Source organism: Cavia porcellus, unplaced genomic scaffold (assembly GCF_034190915.1).
Source record: "Cavia porcellus strain 051 isolate PalLab524CR breed Dunkin Hartley unplaced genomic scaffold, mCavPor4.1 scaffold_26, whole genome shotgun sequence".
Lineage (NCBI taxonomy): Eukaryota > Metazoa > Chordata > Mammalia > Rodentia > Caviidae > Cavia > Cavia porcellus.
This window is the reverse complement of record NW_026947509.1, coordinates 40,316,554-40,341,859: the sequence shown is the minus strand read 5'-3', so window position 1 is coordinate 40,341,859 and position 25,306 is coordinate 40,316,554. Positions and strand designations below refer to the sequence as shown.

The 25,306-nt window shown below is 44.6% G+C and overlaps 1 protein-coding gene and 1 pseudogene across 2 annotated transcripts; one reads left to right on the top strand and one right to left on the bottom strand.

Moving 5' to 3' along the window:
* Positions 1-1,226: 1,226 nt before the first annotated feature.
* On the bottom strand, positions 1,227-3,516 carry LOC100735118 (polyadenylate-binding protein-interacting protein 1-like; annotated as a pseudogene).
* A 1,600-nt stretch (positions 3,517-5,116) lies between these two features.
* Positions 5,117-21,400, top strand: Pomk (protein O-mannose kinase). Of its 2 annotated transcripts, XM_005005738.4 has the most exons (4): positions 5,117-5,239; positions 12,878-12,973; positions 13,989-14,291; positions 20,048-21,400. In XM_005005738.4, exons 3-4 carry the CDS (start codon positions 14,010-14,012, stop codon positions 20,816-20,818), a joined length of 1,053 nt encoding a protein of 350 aa, XP_005005795.1. In that variant the 5' UTR covers positions 5,117-5,239; positions 12,878-12,973; positions 13,989-14,009; the 3' UTR covers positions 20,819-21,400. The 2 variants fall into 2 exon arrangements, with proteins under 2 accessions (XP_005005795.1, XP_003474670.1); XM_003474622.5 differs by lacking the exons at positions 5,117-5,239; positions 12,878-12,973 and adding an exon at positions 12,983-13,152.
* The last annotated feature ends 3,906 nt before the right edge of the window (positions 21,401-25,306 follow it).

Here is a 25,306-nt window from a genome sequence, read left to right as displayed (position 1 = left end):
TTGCAGGTCCTTCTGAGGGCGACATTCCAAAGCCAGCTCCATTTCCAAAGCTTTGCATTGCTGTTTGTATCTGTCCTGTGTGTTACCTAGCAGTTAGTTCTGGAAATTACAGAAATCTGCCCAATATCACACTTCCCAAAGTTTGTACTACTAACTGGGATCTGTATAATAATGTGCAGGTCAGGGTGAGCCCAAGTGTTCCTAAACAACTTTACGGTGTGCTAGTCTCCGTTTACTTTTCCAGTTCCTTTTCATTCTCCAGGGTTGCTCTTTCACTTCTACACAGAAACCTCTGCCTAGAGCTGCACTGTGCCTTCCACAATTGTGCCACAACTGTGGGGAAACAGAACAATGTAGAGCTGTTCTCTGCCCTTCTGATGTGCTCTACTGACTGAAGGGAAGACCCCGCCCTCAGTTTGGGTTCCTGCAGCTTTTGTCTTTTTGATCCACTGCAAATAGCTTTACTGTGAACTCTGTTTAGATTTTAAAGATGCATTGCATGGGAGAGGAAGGCTTGCATATGTTTAGCCTGTTTTACCAGGAAGCGATCCCTGTTAGCCTTCTTGAAATCTCTCCTTTATTGGCCTTTACAGGTTTTTTTGTGCTTTCTCTTCTTTCCTAAGATCAAAATTTCTACCTGCTCACACTTGGTTCTCGTCTTTTTTCTGTGTTCTCCCTTGGGAGGGGTCCTTATTCTGAGGATGACAGGATCCTGTGGGCAGGTGCTTCATGTAGGCAGGGTACCTGTCCTCACCACAGACCAGCGTTTCTGCTGAATATGAATGTGGGTCCTCTCCATTTCAAACTCAAATGTCATTTCCTTGCTCACTCAAACTCAGCTGAAATGCTTGTGCATCAGTTCTGTTAGAACATGTGTTCCTGAGACTCAGGCTGTGTAAAGTCATGAGTAAAAATCACAGGCCTTATGGTAAAAGTAAAGTTAGGGATACAGCACTCAAAAGCCTAATCATTCAGAAAAGATAAAACCCGATGAAAATCACAGCATGGTTTTACACATCAGTGCTTAAGAAATGTGTAAGCATGATAATGAATGCGACACTTTCCTTTAAGAATGACCCAAAGCTTGCTTGTGGAAGAAGGCATAAGAAGGTAGGTTCATGAGTCTCTAATGAAGTTAATCTGAAGTCCAAAAGGGTAACACTAGATGCTTGCGGGTGTGGTCATAACACATGGTAAGTGGAAGATGCTGACATATTAAGGTGTGCCTATGTGGTTTTGTTGTCTTAAGCAGCATGGCTTAGCTGGCTGCATTCACTGGGTACTCCCAATAAAATCATCTATCATGATGGAGTGAGTTTGAGACCAGCCTGGGCTACAAAGTGAGCCCAAGGCCAGCCTGAACTACTAATGAGTCTCTGTCTCAAGAAGGAAAAAAAAGTATTTGAGTAGTTTTTTTTAAATTTCAAAGTCGATTTTATTGCAGTCAAAACAGTGGAATTAACTGTACATAATAAACTTGTATATATACACATTTTAAGTTACAGGGGATAATATTTTGGCAGATAGTATTCAACAAAAATAAAGTTGCATACATTGGAAATATAATTCAACATCATTAATTTTGTATGACACATGGTCTTGCTTTCTTGTGTACTGCTAAGTGATACCTAAACTTTTATAAAACTGATATGGTGAGATTTAACTGTTTTCCCTTATGTGCTGATTCCAAACAAAACTTTTCATAATCTTCAATTTCTGGGTCCATCTCATCATCAATATCATCCAAGTGCAGATCACCAGCCCCAAATAAATCTCTTCCATTTTCTTCATAATCCAGGGGTAGGGGAGGCCTGTCTTTGAAGTAACTTGATACCTCTCTTGGTAATCTGGATCAGCTGCAATAACACTATCAGATATATAAGAGGTTGGTTGATTGATGAAGTAGTTAGGACCATTTTAAGGTGTTCCTTCTCTGCTGAAGTTGCATGTGCTCTCCCCCAGTGACAAGTCTACAAGCTTCAAAAGCATCTTTTATATCTCTGCTGGAGTTTGTATCTAGGACATTTTCAATTCTCTGAATAATTTCATCCATATCAGTTTTTAATTTTTCTTTCCAAACATCTTCCAAAACTGTCCCAAACTGTCAACTTTAGTAACTTTACTGCACAAATCAGGTTATCCATCGGATAAGAGAAGAATGATTCACGCAAACCAACTTGAAGAGTATCTGCTGTTGTAACCTGGCCAGTTCTTTCCTTAATCTCTACCTAGGTTAAGATAAGCTCTCCCACAAAGAATACAAATATATGAAATCGTTTTTGAGTCACTTCATCCCCTTTTGCAGATTGATCATGAATTTCGTATTCAGTCCCACATTTGTTGGTAGATAAATCCCACAAGGTTTTGCAAAGCATCTTCTGTTGTAACCCAGCCATTCAGGACCTCTGCAAATCTTAGTTTCAGTTTCGAAACTGCCAGGGTGCGCTGTAAAATGATTTAAAAATTCGTGAACATAGTCTGATAGTGTGGGATAATCCTCTCGATCGTCTTCACAGGATTCCGTGTAAAGCAGAATAATTTCGGTAAAACTCGGTCGTTGGCAGACACCTTAGATATTAATGCAAGAACCACTGCCTGGGGCTCTGCCCTTGCTGACAGCGCTGGGTGGAGCTCTCGTCCTCCCTCGCTCTGGAGCCCGACGGAAACCGCCCGACCCGCTCCTCCGCCTCCTGGCCGCTGCGCTGGGCTCGCTCTGATGCCAAGCGGGCACACGCTCCGCTCTCTCCGGCCTGGGCCTGAATCCGCCACTCCACAGCCCGTAGATGCGCTTTAACTTGATTCTCTACGTGTTTCATACTGCTTTCAGGCTCCTCAGTGTTAACTACACAAACATTCTGAACTACTTAAAGCAAAAAATTTAAATTGACCCCCATTCTGTTATACACTATGTAAGTGTGATTATAAATACTTTTTTTTAAAAATGCGATTTGTTCCTTAAAGCATGTATTACAAACATCTTTCATGTAAATACACAGAGGTCTGCACTATTTTTAACTGTAAAATAGAGGAAACAGCTTTTGTAAACGGTTTTGAGAGCAGGTTCGTGGCATTAGGCAGTCCTGTGCGACCGCTGCCACCGTCTCCGCGATGTCCGTACCCATTAAACACCATCGTCGCAACGCCGTGGGGTTGCCATGAGATTTCTTTTCACAAATCTCTACTGTCACACAAAAAGTTAATTTTACATAAAGCTGAGTTCTTCGATTCTCGAACCTAAGTAAAATCGCAGACGAGAGGCGGCGAGGGAAACCCAGTCTTCTGCGCTCCGGCCGGGGCGCGCGCTGGGCTGTGCCGCCTGGGTCCGAGGAAAATTAGCTGGAGAGGAAACTAGGTGACTGCACGTGCCACTTTTCCTAAGCGTTTAGCGCTGTGCTGCTGAGCTTCACTGCTGGCTTTGAGCTCGCTGTGACTGGCTCTTGTACTGTGTGCTTTGCATTCTGCATTCTCTCGGAGGCCCGGTACCCGCACAGTGGCGTCCCGGTTTCTGCTGCGCATCTTTGTACGGGCGGTGTATCCAGACCCGCGGGGCGACTAGGTTTTGTTTCCATTTGGTTGTACAGCCCTGGAGTAGAACCCCAAGCCTCGCAATTGCTTCCCCTTGTTTTTTTTTTTTTTTTTTTTTTTTTTTTTTTTTTTAAGAGCCTAAACATAACCATTAAACAGTTTCAAAACTGGTTAGCAGAGGACCCTGGGAAACTGCTCCCCTCCCTGGCAACTGGCTGCCATGTGGCAGGCTGCGGCCCCTCCAGGGGGAGAACCACCAGTGCCTGAGATCCGCCCCATGTTGGAACTTAGGTCGCTGGGAAAACCAAGCAACCAGCCTGCCTCCTGGTAAGCAATAATGAACCTACTGGTGCACAGCCTAGAGTCAAACATCCCACTTCCCCTACCCCCTTCGCCTGTCCCCGTGCGCCCCGCCCCCCACCGTTAGCAAATGGAAATCAGAAATCTGAGCATCTCTTGGGAGGTTGACCATAGCAAATAAGGGGGATTTCCTTCTACCATCTCTTGAAGGCAAATATTTTTATTACTGTTTTGCTTTATTCTGATAATGTACTGCTCTATTCAATATTCTGTTTTTATCATTTTCTTTCTTTCTTTTTTTTAATTGGTACCAGGGATCGAACTCACTACCGCCTGCTTGCAAGGCAGGTGCTTATGCTGCTGAGCTAAATCCCCAGCCCTTCAATATTCTATTTTGATAAGCTCTACAATGTTCTGTAGTTCATTTTATTTTGATATATGTGATTGAAAGAACAACTATTGTAAAGATAACAAAATATACTGTGATACCTATTACTGTTATCCCGGTAACCTGCTGTGAAGTTCTGTACCAGTTTCACTACATGGTCTCAGTTGGCTTTATTCTGCCGTGTTCTGTTGTATTTTACTACCTTCAAAATAAAACATTTAAAAAGGCAAAAAACAAAACAAAACTTGGTTAGCAGGAGTTACAGTAATTAATACAGTGCATATTTCTGTGATTATAGTAGTCCCAGAAGATACAGGCATGATATCTCATCCAAACAATATTAACACAAACCTTTCTTGTCAACGAACTAAAAGAAATTAGCTGTATAACTATCTAATGTATACATATTTGTTTCTTCCTTTCACCCATCAGTTTGTCTTTTGGGGTTTCTGCCTAAGTCACAATATCTATTGTATATTTTAGATCTTATTTATTCATCCAGTTTCTCACTAGTGGGACAATATGATGTTTATACATATGAGTCTGATTTACTTCACTTAGGAATGTGGTCTCTAGTTGCACCCATTTACCCATAAAACTCTCCACTTTGGCCTTCTTTATGGTCAGGTAGTATTCCATCATATAAAAAGACCACATTGTTCTGCTATAAACGTGGGTGCACATATATGCCGTCGTTTGGATTTTTAGTACAGAGTCAGCTTTTCAAGCTGCGTGCTGTTATTCTCCAGCTCAAATTTGGCAATGGGTCAGTGTAGGAGCTGTTTCACGCCCACACCTCCCTCCCAGCTGTCGCTGAGGGAGGCTGCCCCGGAGCTCGCAATTCCGACCTGGTTTTCCGCTGCCCTCCAGCGCCGGGACCAGCTGCAACAACACGAGATCTCCATGAGAGGGCGCGCACAGGCTAGGACGCCACAGCGCACGCGCCGCCAACTGGGCTCGCTCCGGCGCGCCCCCGGCCGTTTCCGGCTGCGCTGGCGCGTTAGTGAGCGAGGCCCAGCGTTGCAGGTGAGCGCAGATTCGACTGGGGGCGGAGGGGGACTGGACTGGGGACTGCAGGACCCCGCGACCTGGCGTGGCCGCTGGGCGGGCTCCTCGTAGGCCGTGCTGCGCTGGGCGCGGAGAAGTGCGATGTGTGCAGAGAGACCCACGCCGCTCTGTGGACCAAGCGGAACGTGGCCGACTATCTGGGTTTGGTGTCCGCCCTGCGCCCTCTGCGCAGACCCTGGCAGCGGCGGAGTGGTCCTGGTGTCGCTGCGCTTTACTGGAAACCATGGGGTTGTAATGGGCATTGCATTGAGTGACGCTGATCTCTGCTCATAAACTTCTGTAAATTGATCTCATTTTGTTCCACCTTTTTCTTTTTGAAAACATCAGTGCAGCTCGTTTTCCCCAATTATCGAAGCTTTTCGTATATCAAAAACTGTGTTTAAACAGTGCCTGAATTTCTCAGCTGGCTAGTTTTCAGAAACAGTGTTTTGGATTTTTGTTTTATTTTCTCGTTTCTGGGCAGAAAATTCTTCAACCGTATAGGCTTGTCCTGACCTCAGGGCACCTGCTGCAGACGCATGCCTCTTTAAACAAAACTTATTGAGGTAGGCAAAAGCCATCTTTAAGAAACTGCTATTCTGAGTCACCTAATAGGTTTCAGTTCAGTCCAACCCCTGAACATGGCAAGATTTAAAAGGAGAATGTGAGTTTGAGGCCAGAAAATGTTTCTCTTCCATATATAGTTTACCGTCCTTGAGTCGGTTTACATTTGACTCAGTTCTTTTGTCTGCGAAGTGGGAATGACAGTTATCTCTAACCTCACAGAATTGATGTGAAGTTGACGCTGTAAAAGATGAATTTTTGCTGAAAAAATTGGAATTTCAGGACTTAGGAATAATTGAGGCTGTCAAGGCATTATACAGTCAACAACAAATGGATTGCTGAGTAATTACGAGGTTGCAACATAGATTGGAGACTACCAGTTTTTAGTCTTACTGAATTTTGTACCTACCTGATGGTAGCTTTTGAGTGTGATAATTTTCCATCACTTTAACAGACACCTGAGGTCAATAAAAAGAGAAATGCTGGGCATGGTGATGCATGCTTGTGATCCCAGCACGGGGCAGGGTGGAGGGTGGCTGAGGCAGGATTATGGTGGGTTTGAGCCCAGCCTGGACTACATAGTGAGACCTTGTCTGAAACAAAACAAAACCAAAAGAGAGAGAGAAAGAGAGAGAGAGAAAGATCTCTTTTGGTTATCAGTTTTGAAGGGTTCAGTCCATGGTCATTTGCTGTGGGGAAGGCAGCCTGGCATGGGGTGAGCATGGGACAGAAGAAGCTGCTCATTGACTGGCATTCTAGAAACAGAGACAAGAAGGGCCTGGGTCCTAATATCCCTTACAGGGCACGCTTCATGTCCTGCCTCTTTGCAAAAACGTTATTTGTGGTGGTATTGGGACTTGAACCCACAACCACAGTGAGCCACATTCTCATCCTATGTTATTTTATTTATTATTTGTTTTTGTGTGACAGGGTCACACTGGAGATCTACCTGCTTTGGTCTCCCAGAGAACTGTAAGGGATTGTACCTCCCATCTGTGGGGTACAGAATTACAAGCTTGCACCAGGCTAGGGCTCACCCCTTAAAGGTCCTAGTATCTCCCCCATATTACAAGGAGCTGGAGACCAAGCCTTTACCACATGGTCCTTGAGTGGCACTAGACAACCTAGCAGAGGGAAAATGGAGGAAGAATACAGTGCCGATGTGTAGGGCTTGAGACTGCAAGCAGGTGTGGTTTATAACATAGCTTCTAGACTTTTATCAGATTCTGGCAAGGTCCTGCGATTCACATTCATAAATGTGTGTTCATTTCATAAAAAGCACTCTTTCCCCCAAGTTGTGTAAGCTTCAGGCCCCATAAAACTGTGATCTATTCCTTTTGGCAAGGTAAGCCAGTGGAAGATTAGGAGTTTGAGGGCCTAAAGAATTAACGGTGAACTTGGGCTGATGAACTCTGGTGGGAGATGGAAGTGGTGCGTGAGAGGGCAGAGACACCAGGTTCGGTGGTGTGAGAACACAGCAGAGAAAATAGCAGGCAGGGCCCAGACTGCGGAGATGGAGGAGAGATGCAGTCAGCACTCAGCGCACTCCTGCTAGTGTGGGCCAGTGGGGGATAGCACCAGCAGGCAGACCCCTCCCAGGGCAAAGTCTAGAGGGAGAAGGACATGGCAGCTGGGACCTGGGCAGCCCCCAAGGCCCTTAGAGCACTGAGGAAAGCCTAGGGGCAGGAGTGTGGGGTTCAGGGGCTGGAGAGGCAGGTGAGCTGTCAGGTGCCCCTCCCACGGTGCTGGACCCTGACTGGGCTTGCTGAGCCCAAGCTCCACCACCGAACCACACCCTCAGCCTCTGGGGTGGGGGTCAGGGTGACGGGCCTGCTAACAACTTGAACTTTTTCTCAAGTTGCAGGGGACTGTTGAGTGTCTCTAATCCAGGGGAGATTAGATCTCTGGTTTAGAAGGGTCACCTGTGTGTATCAGCGCTGCTCTTCCACATACACAGAGAGAGATGGGTACAGACTTGGTTTGCTGAATGTGGTAAGGTCAAACAGTTGAAATAGTGACCTAGAGTTTCATGTATCTCCATGGATAAAACCAGAAATACGATGTAGAGCCAAGCATGTTGGTACAGGTCTGCGAAGCCAGCTACTCTGCAAAGGCAGGTCTGCATTTTCAAGGCCACCCTGGGCAATTTAGGAACTTGGTAAGACTTGATTTTTTCTCAAGATCAAAAAAAAAAAAAAAAAAAAAAAAGACTGGGAATGTAGCTCAGTGTGAAGGTCCTGAGCTCAATTCTTTATACCGCAAATAAATCCCCAAAACCAAAAACTTTAAACTTTTTCTGGGCTGGGAGTAGACCACTTGCTAGCATGCATGGGACCCTAGATTCCCCAGGTCTGTAAAAAATAACAAAAACACTGATGTTGAGCCTTAAAAAAAAAAAAGCCTAGCTCCAAAAGAATAGCAGTCCATCTCCACTTAAAGTCTGAAAACTTGTGCTGTTAGTAGTGGGCACATGTTTGTGCAAATATCATATAGGAAAATGATGTATGCCAGTGGTTCTCAGGTTTCAGCATGCACCCAGTTTACTGGAGAACTTACTAAAGCAGATTTGTTTCTGATTCCTGTGTCTAGCTGAATACTCAAGAATTTGCCTGAGTTCCCAGGGAAGCCACCCTGCATATCCAGGGCCTGCAGTTTGGAAATGACTGATGCACACCACTGTTGGGGTAGTGACCACTCCTTGGGCAGCGTAGACTTAGACCGAGAAGAATCCAAAGGTTTTGAATTCCTCTGTATATTTCTTTCACAGAGATTGGGCTCAGGTGCAGTTCTGTAGTAGTGAGTGCTTAGCCTGTAGGAGGTCCCGGCTTCAATTCCAGGTGTAACAAACAAACAAATAAACAACAAGACTGGAAATAATGCAGTCATTGTTAACTGACAAAGCCAAATAGATGTGCGTGATTTTTTAAATTTTCTCTTAAAGCATTTCATTAAAGAAAAAAAGATCCTATTTACTGTGTGGAGCATGAATTGGAAAAGAGAAAAAATGGGGAGACCATATATTCCAGAACTAGGTCGGAGTTGCTGGTTGCTGGGTGTAATGTCTGAAATCCCAACCTCCAGAATGCTAACACAGGAGGATTTTGAGTTCAAGGCCAGCCTGGAATACAAACTGAGACCCTGTCTCAAATGCCAAATAAAAGCGGAGAAAGGAAAAGAGAGAGCCAGCGATATGCTGGTGCCTTCTGCCAAAACAGAGGTGGTAGAGAAGGACAAATGAGGGACCTGGCCACAGAATTGGCTGTAAGTAGCTGGGAATGCCTGTAATCCCAGCACTCTAGGAGGCTGAGGCAGGAGGATCACAAATTCAAGCCCTACCTGGGCAATATAGCGAGACTACGTCTGAAAATAAAGTAAAATTAAAAACCTGAGAATGTAACTCAGTGGGAAGGAAGCCCTGACTTCAGTCCCCAGTACTGGAAAAAACCAAAAACTTGGGTGTATGTGTTGATTGGTTGGCCAGGACAAATCCTCTGGTTTGTTGCTTTGGTGAACGGTAGGTTGTATGCCTATCAGAAAGTGTAGCCCCAGAGATGGGGCATGCTGGGAACAGGGAGGGATAGTGATTTAGCTGCAGATACCCCAAGGAGCAAGATACCCCAAGTTTTTCTACAAAGTTCAGGCTTGCTTAGAGCTCACTTTGTAGCCGAGGCTGGTCTCGAACTCGCAGCGATCCTGCTGCCTCAGCCTCCTGAGTGCTAGGATTGCAGGTGTGCGCACCACGCCTGGATTTTTATTTTTTTAACTGTAGGTTTTTGGGGAAGAAGAATAGAACAGAGGACAATGTTTGTGATACATGAAAACTGCACAAATTCAATTTCAGTGTCCGTGAGTGAATCCTCATTGGGACACCTGTGTTCACTGTTCTCACTGTCTGGGCTGCACCCACCCTGGTGACAGGGCTGAGTAGCTCACACAGCTGTATGAGCCCATCACAGCTTTGGGCTGCCACAAATTGCCATGGTCTAATTACCATGCAGTTTCGTCATCTGGCCTCTGAACCTAAATATTTACCATTTGGAACTTTGTAGAAGACTTTGCTGCTCCCGGGGGTTTAGGTTGAGACACACTTGGTCACTTTTTGTTGGGAAAGAGAAGGCAATCATTCTATTTCTTTAAGAATATTTTCTAGCCGCTCATGGTGGTACAGTCTGTAATCCCGGCACTCTGGGAGGCGGAAGCAGGTTATTAAATCTGAGCCCAGCCTGGGCAACTTAGTAAGACCCTGTCCTGAAATAAAAAGTAAAAGAATGGACATATAGCCCAGTGCAGAGGCTCTGTGTTCAGTACAGCAAAAAGAAACACAAATAGGTCATTCTAAGAATCAGAGGACAGCTGGAGAAACCCAAGAGGCTGAGGGTGAACGGCGAATGTGACAGCATCGTTTGAAGTCCTTGAAGGTGACCTGAGCAAGTGGGCTGCAGAGAATGTGTGGGCCCGGGTCGGTCCAAGAGACACAGCAGAGGCCTTCTGGAAGCTGTGGCACCTGCAGCAGACAGAGGGGAGCCAGCAGGAGCCACCGGAGGCCGGTGAGGATGTCTAGCGAGGCTGAGGCAGTCCCATCTCCCGTTGGCAGGGCACCTCTTAATGACAGCACAGACAAGAAAACAGCATTTTCTTCTGGTAGTTTTTAAAAAACTACACTGTATTCTAAAAGTCAATTGTTTTAAAATTTCCTGATTGGAGGAAGCAGTGTTGCTGTGCTGACCTTTGACCTGGAGCCGCCTAATCCCTTAACTAGAAGACTAATTCTCAATCACCACACTTGTGAACAGTTTGAAAAGGGTAGGTGGGGACATGAGGCAGAACAGAATGATTTGAGAAGTGCGTTTTTATCTTTTTAAATTGAGACATACTTCACATCATAGAAGTTGCCAATTAATTAATTGATTTTGGTACTGGGGACTGAGCTAAGGCCTTCACGGTGACTGATGTGCCATACCTTTTTTTGCTCTTGTTTTGAGACAGTTCTTACTAAGTTTCCCAGACTGGCAATTTGGAACTTGCCATCCTCTTGCCTCAGCCTCCCAGCATCCTAGGATCACAGGCATCTACCACCATACCTGGCTAAAAGTTGCTATTTTAGAGTATACAGTGAAGTGATTTTCTTTTCAGCATGTTTATAAGATCTGCAGTCATCACTAATTCCAGCAGTTTCTATACACGAAGAAATCCCATGTTCATTAGTAGCGCGTCCTTATCTCACTTCCCCCAACCCTCACCAGCCATTAATCTGTTTTTCTGCATGGACTTTGTGTATTCTGGACATTTCATGTAGATGGAATCGTACAACGTGTGACCTTTGTGACTGGACTGTTTCACTGAGCATCATATTTCTGAGGTTCATTCCCATTGCAGACTGAATTAGTGCTTTAGTCCTTCTGACAACAGGATAATATTCTTTTTCTAGAGGTAGCACATTTATGCATTCATTGGTTAATTCACATTTGGGTTATTTCTGCTATTTGACTATTATCAATAACCTTGCTGTAGGGATTCAGGTACAGATATCTATATGAATGTATGTTTTGCTTCTCAGTCATATTTTGGTGAGCAGCATTATTGCATAATAATGGCAGTTCTGTGATACATATAGATATGCCAAATTGTTTTCCAGAGTGACTGTGTTTTACATTTCTACTAGAGATGTGTGAGGGTTACAATTCATTCTTCTTAAATACTCCTGGTTTTCTTATTTTTCACTCCTGGTACTGGGGATTGAACCGATGGACTTTACACAGAGTTATATACCCACTCCTTTTGCTATGAAACTAAGTCTTACTGAATTGCTGAATTTCCAAGCTGGGCTGGAATTTGTGATCCTCCTGCCTCAGCCTCCCAGAGTACTGGGATGACGGGTGCTTGCCACCATTGCTGGCTTTCCCACCCGTTATAAGTATTTATTTTGAGACAGAGTCTCATTAAATTGCCCAGGCTGGCCTCACACTTAGTTCTTTTGTCTCAGCCTCCTGAGTAGGTGGGATTACAGGAGTGCACCCCAAGGTCCAGCTTCATTATGCTTTTGATTTGCTCTTGCCTTGATGGCTGATGAAATTGAGCGTCTTTTTATGTGCATATTGGCCTCTTTGTCTCTTTGGAAAGGTGTCTGTTACGATCCTTTGCCCATTTTTAGGGTGAGTTATATTTCTACTGTTGAAAGGGAGTATTATCGAGTCATTCATCCAATATCCAGAAGGAAGTGTCAGAGACGCACCCCTTGGCTTCTTGGTGAGGCTTGGAGTGGAGCTGTACTTCTGGGCCTGTCAGCAGTTTGGACGTGGAAGTCATGAGTCCCGTGAGCTCAAGCCCAGGATGAGTGAAGAGGGCTGAAGCAAAGCCCAGACCCCTTCCTGCAGATTCTCCAGGGAGCACGGCTTTCTGGCCCCCAGACACCTAGGGCGGGCAGTGCTCCAGGACGGAGGGAGGGCTCTGCTGAGACTGTGGGGTGGGCTTGGGAGGAGCAGCCATGGGCTAGGGAGGAGAGCAGCTTGTGGACTCCGGCAGAGATGGCTGGAAAGGGAAGAAGAGAGTAGGGCTCAGCTGGAAGCCATCAGACACAGACACGGAGTCTGGACAGTGGGAGGTGGACACGGCCCATGGTTCAGAAGGAGGCCAGGCTGGGCACAGGTGAGAAGGGCTGGGCTGGTTTCCTTAGCAAGAGCCACTGGAGGGGCTTTCTTGAGTGGGAGCCTGAGAGAAGATAAGAGTATGCAAGAACACAGGGCAAGGCCTGGGGAACTTGAACGTAGACTCCCTGATTGCTTTTACAGGAAGTGGTTCAGGAAAACAGGAAACAAGATCCTGAAGTGAGAGCAAAGGTGGGGGAAGATGTGGAGGTGTGCGCATAGGAACCTACGGAGTGAACACGGCCCTGGTGATGGGGGCCAGCTCCCCAAGGCCTACCCTGTGGCCTCAGAGCCCCAGGGGCACATAGGCTTCCAAAGGACTCCGAGGAAGGTGCACTGTTCGGATTGCTGTGTTTTGTCTATGTGGTTACAATTTTTAACAAACCTCTTTTTTGGTGCTTCATGACAGGGTGCTTTAAACCAGTCCCTGGGACCACCCAGAACACCGATGGACCCAGGTGTCGGGATGGAGGCCTAGCTGGAAGGAGGAGGACACTCCTGGAAGGTGACCCTTGCTGTGTGGCTGTCTCTAGCCAGAGGTGTCTCAGCATTGCAGTGCTGACCCGCAGCTGAACACAGGGAAAGTCCGTGCTTGATGTGTCTTTGTGGTCATTTTACTCCCCAAGCAGCCTCTGCCCCAGCACCGAGTGACAGGCATGCTCTGCCCAGGGTCTCTCACCCCAGGTATGCCTGTGTCATTCAGCCTGTCCATATGGGCCCTGCGGGAGCACCGGTTTGGACCCTGCCGTCTCCTCCCGAGGAACCTCCTGCCTGTCTCGCTGCTGTAATTCTAACTCGCACATTTGCTGCCTCTTACCCCACACTGCTGCTGGGCCTTCTCCTCCCTCAGCCTCGAGCTGTCCCCCTCAGATCCTCCTTTCATACCTCTAGCGTCTTTGCTGACTAAAAATGTTCAGGGTTCAGGGTAGGGGTGCTGCTGTGCGGGAGAGTGCTCCCCAGCACACCTGGCTTCCACTGCTAGCTGCAAAAGAACAAAAGCAAAGAACACCTGAACTGTATTTTACTTATTTATTTATTTTGTGCTACTGAGGGCAAAACCCAAGGCGTTCACCTGAGCTAATCCCCAGTCCTCTTTGATTTTTCATTTTGAGACAGGGTCTCACTGAGTCATGGGGTTGCCCACAGAGGTCTTGACTTGAGTGTGACTGTGTCCCCAAATGCTGAGATGATTGGCATGGGCCAACATGCCCCACATTTTGCTTTTATTTTACTGTATTCATGAGTGTCTGTTTGGTGAAGACTACTGTGGGTAAGACAAAGATGTTGGTATGGACACCTCCCTTCCAGCCAAATTTAATGTAAGTGAACCTTAATTTTAGTGTGTAGTAAAGAACAGTGACTGTGGGAGCAGCTGACGTTGAGCTCTTGGTGCAAGCCTAGGACTCGGGGCCTCCCTAGCATATGTGACTTGTGTGGCAGAGAAGCAAGAGTGTGTGCCCCGTTCAGAGCCCGTGGTCAGCATCGCCTCACGGAAACCCCTGTCTCATGTCGCCCCATAGGAGCCGACACAGGAGGCCAGCATGGAGAGGAGATCTGCGGAGAGCAGGCAGGGCCGCCCGCACAGAGAAGCACCCCGCGTGGTCGGGCTGCTGCTCACCATGGCCCTCACAAACGCTCTCCTTTACCTCTGCCTGGACCAGTTTTTCAGTTCCCCTCCACGCTCCACCGAGGCCCCCAGGCCCTGTCCCCATGGCTTCTTCAAGATGGGACAGATGAGGAACTGCTCACCCTGGCTGTCCTGCCAGGAGCTGAGAACACAAGTGAGGCAGCTAAAGCGCGTTGGGGAAGGAGCTGTGAAGAGAGTGAGTGTGGGCTCGCGTCCATGCTGCCGTTGGTGGGCCCTGTGGGAGAGCCAGTCTGCACTGTGTTAGGTGCCGGAAGGGAGGCTGGGTGCAGTGCCGGGGTGAGCAGGGAGGGTCACGTGAGCCTGTGGGTCAACACCAGCCTGGCGATACGTGAGACCACACCCCAGGAAGAAAGCCATAAAGGGTCTTTCTCTCTTTGAACCCAGTAATCACATCTGGGGCAGGGTCCTAATAACCCGAAGGAAGGAGAAAAGCTAAATGCATAAGAGAATACCAAAAACAAGATGTTGGAGTGAATAGTTGCATTGTGATCAGCCTCTTGATGGAGTATTCTACAGCTAGTGAGTGTAGTTAGGAACCCCATAAAGCAAAAGGAGAAAATCTTGAGGTGATAAGTGAAAAAAGCAAGATACATAAGTATATTATTTTCAACTACAAGATTACATATTTTATATAAAAACACAAAAGTGATAGAAATGGTGTAGGGTAAAAGGGGGTTATAAACAATGCTTTCCTTGCTTTTCAAAGTATGATGGGATTATATTGATTTTTTTTTTTTTAAGTTTGAGAAAAGACACCACAGGCTGAATTGAGTTCTCTGCACCAGGGACTTTGTCTCATTGAAGCCGGCAGGTGCTCTGCTTTTGTGGCTGTCTCATTAGGGAAACACGGAAAGTTGTATGTTCACAGGGGTGAGATTTCTGAGGCATCACTTAAAAGAAAAAAACAAGTTATTACTTCTATATGTCATAATCACATCTATTATAGCTCATAAAAGCATAGAAAACTTCTAGAAGGATAACAGCCAATTGACAGGTCTGGGTTGGGAAGTAAAATTGGGCAAAAGGAGAAATACTTAGATAACTTCTTTTTTCCTTTTTCCTTTTTTTTCTTTTTTTGTACTGGGAATTGAATTCAGGACCTTGTGCTTGCCAGGCAGGCACTATCCACGGAGCTGTATCCTTAGCCACTTTTTTCAGTCTTAAAGAGAAAAAAATATAAGCAATGATAGAGGATTTCATGACAAGGAAATTAACAATGGTTAATATATTGAGTATAATCTTCAAAATAGTTGCTCAGATAGCACGAATGAGGCATGCAAAACTGATGAAATAATAAAAGCACAAACCATTCTTTTCAGTGTACTGAAAGAAATTATTAGCCAGGTGTGGCAGCGTAGGCCTATAATCCTAGCACGCAGAGGCTGAAGCAGGAGGATCACTGCAAGTTTGAGACTAATTTGGGCTACAAAGTGAGCTCCAGGCCAGCCTGAACTGCATAGTGAGACCTTGTCTCAAAAAGACAAAAAAACAGAAAAAAAAATAATATAATTATCTTAGCTATTAAACACATATACTTTTTTATTTTCTCTTGTTTTTCCTTTCCCCATTCTATTTGTTCTTTCCTTTTGAGCAGTTTCTTTCCCTTTCGTGATATCTATTGTAGGTTTTGGATTTTATTTACTCTTTCAGTTTCTTACACTATGGAAACAATATGATGTTTACATATGTGAGTCTGATTTATTTCACTTACGAGTATGGTCTTACCTATCATCAAGCACAATTTAGAAACTGACAGACTAACTATTGATTTTGTATTTAGGCCATAGGGGCTGAGTCAGTAGTTTGATAGTAAATTAGAAGAGGAGTTTGTATGCAAAGTGCTTCCCCTGAATTGAGTAGTTTTACCCTGTGGTGGGGACATCGAGGGAAGATAATGTGTAAAAGAAAGATAGCTGGGAAGGAAGTAGAAGCAAGACTGCAGGACAAACAGTGGCCAAGGGCAAGGTTTGGGAAACCAGAGAGGGAGGTAGAAAAGAAAGAATGAAGGATTCAAAGGATGGTCTGAGCGGTGTCTCTGGATTTGGGGGACGGAATTGGAGTTTCCCCAGCCACTTCAAAAAGAGAAAAGGAGGGAAAAAAAACCCCAGGAAGAACCATAAAAGAATAAGACAAGACAGAAAAAAGGGGAAAAAAGTTGAGAGAAAATGACTGGTTGTGAGTCCCGCTTCTTCCCAGGCTGGGTGCTGGTCCTGCGGTGTGGCAGGAAGGGTCCTCGGCCCTTTCTGAGATAAGTTCTTATTAAACAGTTCATGGTTTTGAACTTATGATCCTCCTGCCTCAACCTTCTGAGTGCTGGGGTTACAGCTGTGTGCCACTGTGTAATCACTCTAGGGAACTGTTCGTGATTAACTTTATAATTAAAAAGAAATAAAGTACATTGTTTTTGCCAAGTGGGATATTTTAGAAAGTGATTAAAAGACTAGAAGTTACTGAGAAATTATTATCATTACTATTATTATTACTAGTAGTGGTACCGGGGATGACACTTGCCAGGCAGGCACCTATGCCACTGAGCTAAATCCTCGGCGTCTGAGAAATCATTTTTAAGAATACATTATTTGCAGTTTTTTATCACTGGAGGTTTCAAATATTTGTAAGTGCTACCAAAGGCTAATTGTATTTAGTAATATATAATTAATAATCTGTAATTTATTTGAGGCCCCAAAATGACTTTGATAGGAATGGAGGTTCAGAAGGAAATCAGGAGACAGAGGTGCTTGGAATTTACTGTTTAGTGTAGAGTAGAAGCAGCTCCCTTAAAATGGTCAGTTTTTATGTGAAAATTGGACCTAGAAAATCAAACTCATTGGGGCTGGGGATTTAGCTCAGTAGCATAAGCGCCTGCCTTTCAAGTGTGTGGTCGTGAGTTCAATCCCTGGTACCGATAAAAAAAGAAAAAGACCAAAAAAAAAAAAAAAAGAAAGAAAATCAAACTCATTTACTAATGCTAATGATGATGATACAGAGCCAGCCTAAGGAAGTCATGGATGTTAACAAAAAAATAAGATTTTTGTATTAAATTAGAATCAAATATCAAATTTAGGCCACGTGTGTTGGCACACGCCCATAAATCTCAGCCTTCGGAAAGCTGAAGCAGAAGGATCAGTGTGAATTTAAGGCTGGCCCAGGCTACACAGGGAGCTCAACTGCTGAGTGAAACCATCTCAAAAAGACAAAAGTGGAAGAAGATGATATCCCAACTTAGTGGTGATGCAAATCTGTGGAGAAAGCATGTTCATATAAAATACTAAAAATTTAAACTATTAGAGGATGTAGTACGCAGAGCAAAAATGGCTCTTTTGTAGAAATTATGGTCCATAGTAAAATGTCTCAGATTGAAGGACTTGAGATACTGAAAGATTTCTTTTGAGTGTGAAACTTCTGCTGTAGTTATCTGAATTTTTCCTATAATGAACTTTCCTATCCAGAAGAAAGAGTCCTCTTAATGTACTTCCATGTTATATGACTTCTTTGTTTTTCTGTTTGAAGTCCTGGGAATCAAACCCAGGGTCGTATACATACTTAGGCAAGCACTCTACCACTGAGCTAGATCCTTAGACTTTGTGTAGTAATTTTGAGTTTATAAAAAATAATGTAAATTATAAAAAAATAATGTTTATTTTTAATTATTTTACTTTTTTGAGACAGGATTTCACTCTGCATTTTAGGCTGCCCTTGAACTCACTTGGTGGCCCAGGCTGGCTTTGAACATGCAGCAACTCAGCCTCCTGAGTGCTGGGATTACAAGCATGTGCCACCATGCCTGGCCTGCTTATTTTGAAAGAGTTGGAAAATACCAAAAAGTTTAAAAGACAAAAATAACCCAGATTTTCAGCATGCAAAGGCAACTAAAATATTGGCATATTCTCCTTTCACTTGTGTGTGATTTAATTTTATCTTGTTTCCTGTGGTTAGAATATTATATACATTCATGTTCATTTGAAATGCTATGGCAAGCAGAAACACCTGAATCACTCTAACCCAGGATTTGGAGGCAGATTTATTTAGTGATTGGGATCATTCTCAAAATACCAGGTCCTAGAGCTGGGCATGCACTCTTATAATCCCAGCAGTTGGGAGGCTGAGGCAGGAGGCTCATTTCAAATTCGAGACCAGCGTGGGCTACAAAGTGAGCCCAAGGCCAGTCTGAACCACATAGTGAGACCTTGTCTCAAAAAGACAAAAAATTCAGGCCCTGATTTCTGGTGGTCGAGGGCTTGCATGGGATAAGCAATCTGGAAGTATCATGGTAGAGTGGCTCATCAGCTGGAGATTGATTGTTCCAATGTGCATCATAGCCACCAGCCATTTCTAAGAAACAAAGGTAGCAAGAATCTAACCAGGATCTAACTATTACCTAGGCAGCTAACAAACTAAAGGATACTGGTGTGTGTGGGGGGCATCTTCTGCTACAATAATGTTACTTTGTATCTACTGTAACTCCATAAATATATGCATTATAATCACCAAATAACACCATTGATAATCCTGTCAAAATTTAACTATTCCCCATCTTCCTAGACTCTACTTTATGCTTTAATAAATGATCCCAGGATCCTATTCCTAGAGCTTTACATTTTTTTCAGGCTGTTGCCTTAGATTTAGATGCTAAATTCTTTTGATTAATGCCAAAAAATTGGTGTGCAGAATGGCATAGGAAATAGGGATGTGACTTGGAGGAGGTCACCACCCACTGTGCCTAGACCCTGGGTGACAGAAGAGCGGGGCAGGATGGAGAGGAGGAAGGAGAACAACGATGCAGCCCAGCCAGAGATTTCTGACTTCAGAATCAGTCTTTTTTCTTTGGTGCTGGGGATCAACCTCACAACCTCGAGCTTGACAGGCAGGTGCTTATGCTACTGAGCTAAATCCCTGGCCCCAGAACCTATCTTTAAGCAGACGATCCCACGTCTTTCCTTAATTGTAGTGTTCCCTGCAAACTTATTTTAGCTAATAAAAAGGTAGAAATTCAGCTGGGGATGGTGGCACACACTTGTAATCCCAAAAGCAGGGAGGTTGAGGCAGGAAGATGGCAAATTCAAGCCCATCCTGGGCAACTTAGCAATGTAGTGAGGCCCTATCTCAAAATTTAAAAATGGGCTGGGGATATAGCTCCAAGTGGAGGCCCTGGGTTCCATCCCAAGTATGGTGCGAAGAAAGAAAGAAAGAAATGCGAGGCAGTGACGTGCAAGCACTGTCCTCTGACTGTGCCATGCAGACAGGCCCGGTGTTCCTGTGATACTGCAGTCCTGCCTTTGGAGCTGCAGGGTCACAGAACTCGCATGTGGAAATGCTTTTTTGTGTATGGTTTGTGGTGCTACCTTGAAAGTTAGTGAGAATGAGGCAGATGGTTATGTGTGGTGGCCAGGTTATGTGTGGTGGCCAGGCGTCTCAACCCCTCTCTTCCTCCTCCTGTCCACCCTTTACGCTATTCGGTTAGAAGCAGCTTCCCCTCCTGGGCCTGCACACCGCTGCTGTCCACATCTGTGTTGTAAACCCTGTGAGACCGGCTATCCTGAGCTTCCAGCTGGTTCTCAGCATCCACCCAAGGATCAGTCTTTTCTGCCCTCTTTTGTGCTGAAATTTTGTTTTTGTCTTTGATCGTGTTTTTTGAAACAGGGCATAGTTGTGCAGCCAGGCTGCCTTGGACTTGCTACACAGCGAGGCTGGCTCCGAACGCTCAGCCCTGGCCTCCCAGTGCAGGCTGCAGGGGTGTGCGATGTGCCGCCTGTGCCCTGACTGGGCTCACCCTGCTGAGTGTTGTGTGTGTTCCTGAGTCTCTACAACTTGTATGGCTCTGTGACTCCCAGGACCTGACCTGTGTCTTTGGCATCGCACTTGCCACTTGGAAGATGGTTACTGTTTTGGGCCACTTCCGGTAAGAGTTTAGGTTTGATTTCTTTGTTTCAGGTGTTTCTGTCAGAATGGCAAGAACGCAAAGTCGCTCTCTCACAGCTCACCAGTCCAGAAATGAAAGACGATTTTCTCCATGGGCTGCAGATGCTGAAATCTTTGCAGAGCAAACACACTGTCACATTGCTTGGCTATTGTGAGGAGGACAACACGATTCTTACTGAGTATCACCCCTTAGGTTCCTTGAACAACCTGGAAAAAACACTAAACCTCTCCAAGTACCGAACTATGAACACATGGCAGCAGAGGCTGCAGCTGGCCATGGATTATGTAGGCATCATTGACTACCTGCATCGCAGCCCCCTGGGCACGCTCGTTATGTGTGACTCCAGTGACTTGCCCAAGACGCTGTCACAGTATCTTCTGACGAGTAACCTTGGCATTGTGGCAAATGACTTGGATGCCCTGCCCCTGGTGGACCACAGCTCCGGGATGTTGGTGAAGTGTGGCCGCAGGGAGCTGCGTGGGGAGTTTGTCGCTCCAGAGCAGCTGTGGCCCTCTGGAGAGCACATGCCTTTCCGTGATGACCTCATGCCCCCCTACGATGAGAAGGTAGATATTTGGAAAATCCCGGATGTCTCCAGTTTCCTTTTGGGGCACACAGAAGGGAGTGATATGGTTCGATTCCATTTATTTGATATCCATAAGGCCTGTAAGAGCCAGATTCCTGCAGAAAGACCCACTGCCCAGGATGTTCTGGACACTTACCAGAAGGTTTTAAAATCTCTTGGAGACGTTGTGCCGTCCCAGACAAGAGAGATGCTGTAAAGACCAGCGCAGCTCTTGAGGGACGTGCTGAAGGCCCAGTGATGTCCCAGCAGCCTTGCTGTGGTGGGGGAGGTTTTGGCTTGGCCTTGCTTTCGCTCTCAGCCATGCGCTTTGTACTCTGTATCCACCTGCACACCTGAGTGCAGCCTGGAGAGTTCCAAAGCCAGAGCAGACCTCGATATAATCTCACCTTTCCTTGCAGAAGTCATTTACTTCCAGGTGAAGACGCAGACAAGCAAAAAACCTACCCAGTATTTGAAGGAAGTGATAAAAATGCAGCTGTAAAGAGACTTCATCTACCTTAATAATTGAATTCTAATGTGAGAAATATGTAAGACAAGTTGTGTTGCTTGTTTTTAATTTTCATTTTATCAGGATATGTTTGTAGTACATAATTACTACCCTTGTCATGAGGGGTGGTATGTGATACAGCACATCTTTTTATGTCTCCTTCCTCTATCATCCTCTCTGCCAGCTCTTGATTCTCTTCCCACTTACAAAAGATCTATCTCCTCGTTTTCCGGTAGCTTTTATTTTTTTTCTTTATTTGTACTTCGGATGTTTTATAAAAGAGAAACCATATATTTGAGCTTTTGTGTCTATTTTTTCACATTATGGTGTCAAAGTGCATCCATTTTCTTACAGATAACTCAAATTTATCCTTTTCATAGCAAAGTAGTACTTCATTGTGTAGAGTGCTGTTTCTTCTTTCTTTGTTCATCTGTTGCATAGAAGGGTTCCTTTCCTTGCAGCCTTGCCAGCGTTTGTTATTTGATTTCTTTCTAGAGTAAGACACAATTTCAGTATTGTTTTGATTTGCATTTCTTCATTGGCCAGTGATGTTGGACCTTTTTTCATATATTAATTGGCCATTTGTACTTCTTCCAGTGGTGCGTTTGTTTCTTGAGGTGGAGCCTCACAGGTTTTGAACCCACAGTCCTTCAACCTCAGCCTCTTAAATACTGGGATTATATGTGCTGTTGTGCCTGGCTGAGAGATTTCTAAATAGCAGAGAAATTACATCACTCACCTTGGGCAGTGCTTTGATATTCCTATTTAACCAGGTTTTCTGTGTCCACAGTTTACTGTGAACAATTTTAATAAACAAATATCTGTCATTACTAGAAATTGTCAAGCCCTTCCATCAAGGGTGCGTGACTGGTTTCCGCAGTTCTTTCCTATGGCACGATCATCCTTTCCTGGGGAAGTGAGGGTGGCCAGGCTGCTAGCAGGCTTGGGCCCTCCTGAGAGGCTAAGCAGAGTGACATGGCCAGAGTCACTGAGGCTGGGCCTGCACACAGACTCTGGCTTAGCAGGTCTGGGAATGGAATCTGTGACTTTACTTTTCTGACTGGCTCCAATGATACAAGTCCTGCTGGTTTAGGGACATCTTTTGGGAAGCGCTGCCCTTGCCTCAGTGAGGTGCCTCAAACAGTTTGAAAGGGAAGTATATCAATATTGTTTACTAGATAGCCTTGTTCGGAATAGCCTGTCTGTGAAACTCACTGCACACGCCTTTTAATTTAGCTTTGTTACATAACACACTAGGTATGGCCTTAACAGACAGTAACAAGTGTTGGCAAAAATATGAAGGAACTGGAACCCTCAGAATGTTGTTTGGGGGAATGTAATTTGGCATGACCATCTGAGAAAAGAGTTTGACCTGCCTTAAAAAAGTTTAAAATTGAGTTATCAGGGGCCAGGCATTTAGCTCAGTGGCTCAAGCGCTTGCCTGGTAAGCATGAGGTTGTGAATTCAAGCCTTAGTTAAAAAAAAAAATTAAAATTGAGTTATTACACAATTCAGCAATTCTACTCCAAAATGTAATAATCACAAGAGGACAGAAAGCACATGTCCACACAAAGAGTGTATGTCAACATTGTCTATGAATGTTCAGACAGTAATTCGTCATAGACAAAAGGCAAAAGCCAGTAATGGTGTCTGCCTGTAATCATAGACCCTGTGAGGCTGAGGCAGAAGGGTCATGAGTTCCAGCTCAGCCTGGGCAACTTGGAAGCCTGCCTCAAGAAAGGGGCTGCGGGTGCTGGGAGTTTAGCTTAGTGGCACAAGCGCCTGCCTGGCAAGCTTGAGGTCATGAGTTTGATTTCTGGTACCAAAAAAAGAAAGGGGCTAGGAATGTGGCTCAGTGGGAGAGTTCTGGATTCAACACACAGACTACAAATAAGCAAATTGTGATCTACTCATGCAATGGAATATTATTGAACCTTAGGAAGGAATGAAGCTGGGAAGCATGCTACCACATGAGCAAATCATCCTAAGTGAAAGAAGTCACTCACAGAAGACTATATTTTATGATTCCATTTATATGAAATATCCAGAGTAGAAAAATTCATAGATCAGTGTCTTAGTTTCTCTAATTGCTGGGACAAAATATCTGACACCCAGAGGTTATAGGATAACAGGCTTATTTTGGCTCACAGTTTGTAGTGGTTTCACAGTTTGTAGTCCATTGTTGGCTAATTCCAGACCTTGGGAAGGATGAACTATGAGGCCCCCACATAGGCACATTTGGGCTTACATTCCATTTTCTAAGATTTATGTATCATTTTCCTGTTACCAGTTAGTTGCTTTAGAAATGGTTCGCCAGTTAAAGATATTCCAGGTCCTTCTTGCCTCCAACAAAGGATTGGATGAAGCAAGCCAGAAATAATGTCAAAAGTCAGCTGAGAAATGAAGGGCAAAGGGAAAAACTGGCTCTGCCCCAGTGAAAGTGGCCAAATGAGAGGAAAGGATGAAAACAAATTAAAGTCCACCCTGTGTGCAGGGTTATTTAGTTTACACTTTTCGGAGGCTTCTGTCACAGTGGTGGGCTCCTTGTGGCGTCTGTGTCTTTATATGCTGTTCACATCTCATGGGAACCAGTGAGAGTTCTACATGTGGGCATTGCCCTGGTATCTTGTAATTGACAGGTCCCACATTTCCCTAGCTATCTTCGCCCGGCCTTACCTCCTAAATAATTACCTTACTTAGCAAAATAATGAATCCTATAATTCTTTATGGGGTGCTGAGGGACTGGAGGTTTTTTCAGTGTAATTTCTTTAAGTTGGAAGGGGCATTATATACTCTCCAATTAACCTTCCTACTCTTAACCTCTGTTGTTTCTAGAATTCATTCCTTGATTTTAGATCACACAAACTCAGCACCTGAGACATCTATCAGGTTGGGAGTTACAATGTTTCCCTTATATTATTTGGAGGTTTGTATGTCATCCTTATGTCGTATGTTCTATATCATTTAGAGATCTCCTACTGAGATAATTGGATGGAGGTAAGAATTTGTTTTTGTTTCATAGATTCTGGGTTTTAACTCGGTTAGGTAATCAAACATTTTATGCCTTAAAAATGTTAAGCATTTTGTCTCTTACATACATTGTTTTGTTAAAATGATAAATTTAAGTGAAAACATGGGAAGGTTATGATGCTTCTTGAAAGGAATATTTTATTCCCATTTTCTATATGTTGCATGTGAAATATTTGCTGAATTTACTTACATTCTTTTTTTTAAAAATTTTTTTTTTTTTTTTTTTTTGTCTTTTCCCTTTTTATCGGTACCGGGGATCGAACTTACGACTGCCTGCTTGCATGGCAGGCGCTTGTGCCGCTGAGCTAAATTCCCAGCCCCAGCTGTTACATTCTTAAAAACAGAGAACAGGTTCTCCAGCATCTTCTGGTGAATTTCCACTGAAGTCAATGGCAAATGGAATGTTGACCAAACAGGCAGTTGGGTTCCTTGCTGGAGATAGATCATTGCTTGCCTACATCAATGAAAACTGAGCAGAAAATTGAGAGGTCACAGCAGAGCTACTTTGTGGCAGGTACCCAAAGATTCCTCAGTGAAAGCTGTGTCTTGGCAGCCTGACTGGGTAACCAGCAGAAAAATCTCTACCTACCTGTCATCTCTATCTGCACTTCTCAGTGAGGGAAGAGGTAATTCTTTCAGGGATCTTCTAATAACCTCTTCTTAAAGCCTCCATTAAGGTGGAGCTACAGGGTTTTTTTTTTTTTTTTTTTTTGTCTTTTTGAGACGGGATCTCACTATGCAGCTTCAGCTGGCCTTGAACTCACTTTGTAGCCCCGGCTGGCCTTGAACTCACAGTGATCCTCTTGCCTCAGCCTCCCAAGTGCTGGGATTACAGGCATGTGCCACCACGCCCGGCGAGCTACAGGTTTGAACTCTCTGCTAGTAAGTTAGAAACATTTCTCAACTTGTTGGGAGTTAACTTTAGAACCAGTTTGTTGTTAGACTGGCCCTCTCTTCAGAAATCAGACAGATGAAGCTTGCAGCTGTCCTCCATTCACAGAATGTCAGGGTTTGTGGGTATTTTTGTGGGTGAGATCCCCAAAAAAAGCATGTGGAGCCAACATTAGCAACAACAGCAAGCAAATACCTTTATCATTTAGACTTTACATTGGCTATTATCACATATTTATATTCTTATATGCTGAGTTAACCTGTTGTGCATGGATA

Bases quoted from the DNA above. Each gene is read 5' to 3' on its own strand.
- Pomk (XM_005005738.4), top strand. From the start codon at position 14,010: ATGGAGAGGAGATCTGCGGAGAGCAGGCAGGGCCGCCCGCACAGAGAA. The intron at 14,292-20,047 runs GTGAGTGTGGGC...TCTTTGTTTCAG, and splicing joins GGGAAGGAGCTGTGAAGAGA to GTGTTTCTGTCAGAATGGCA.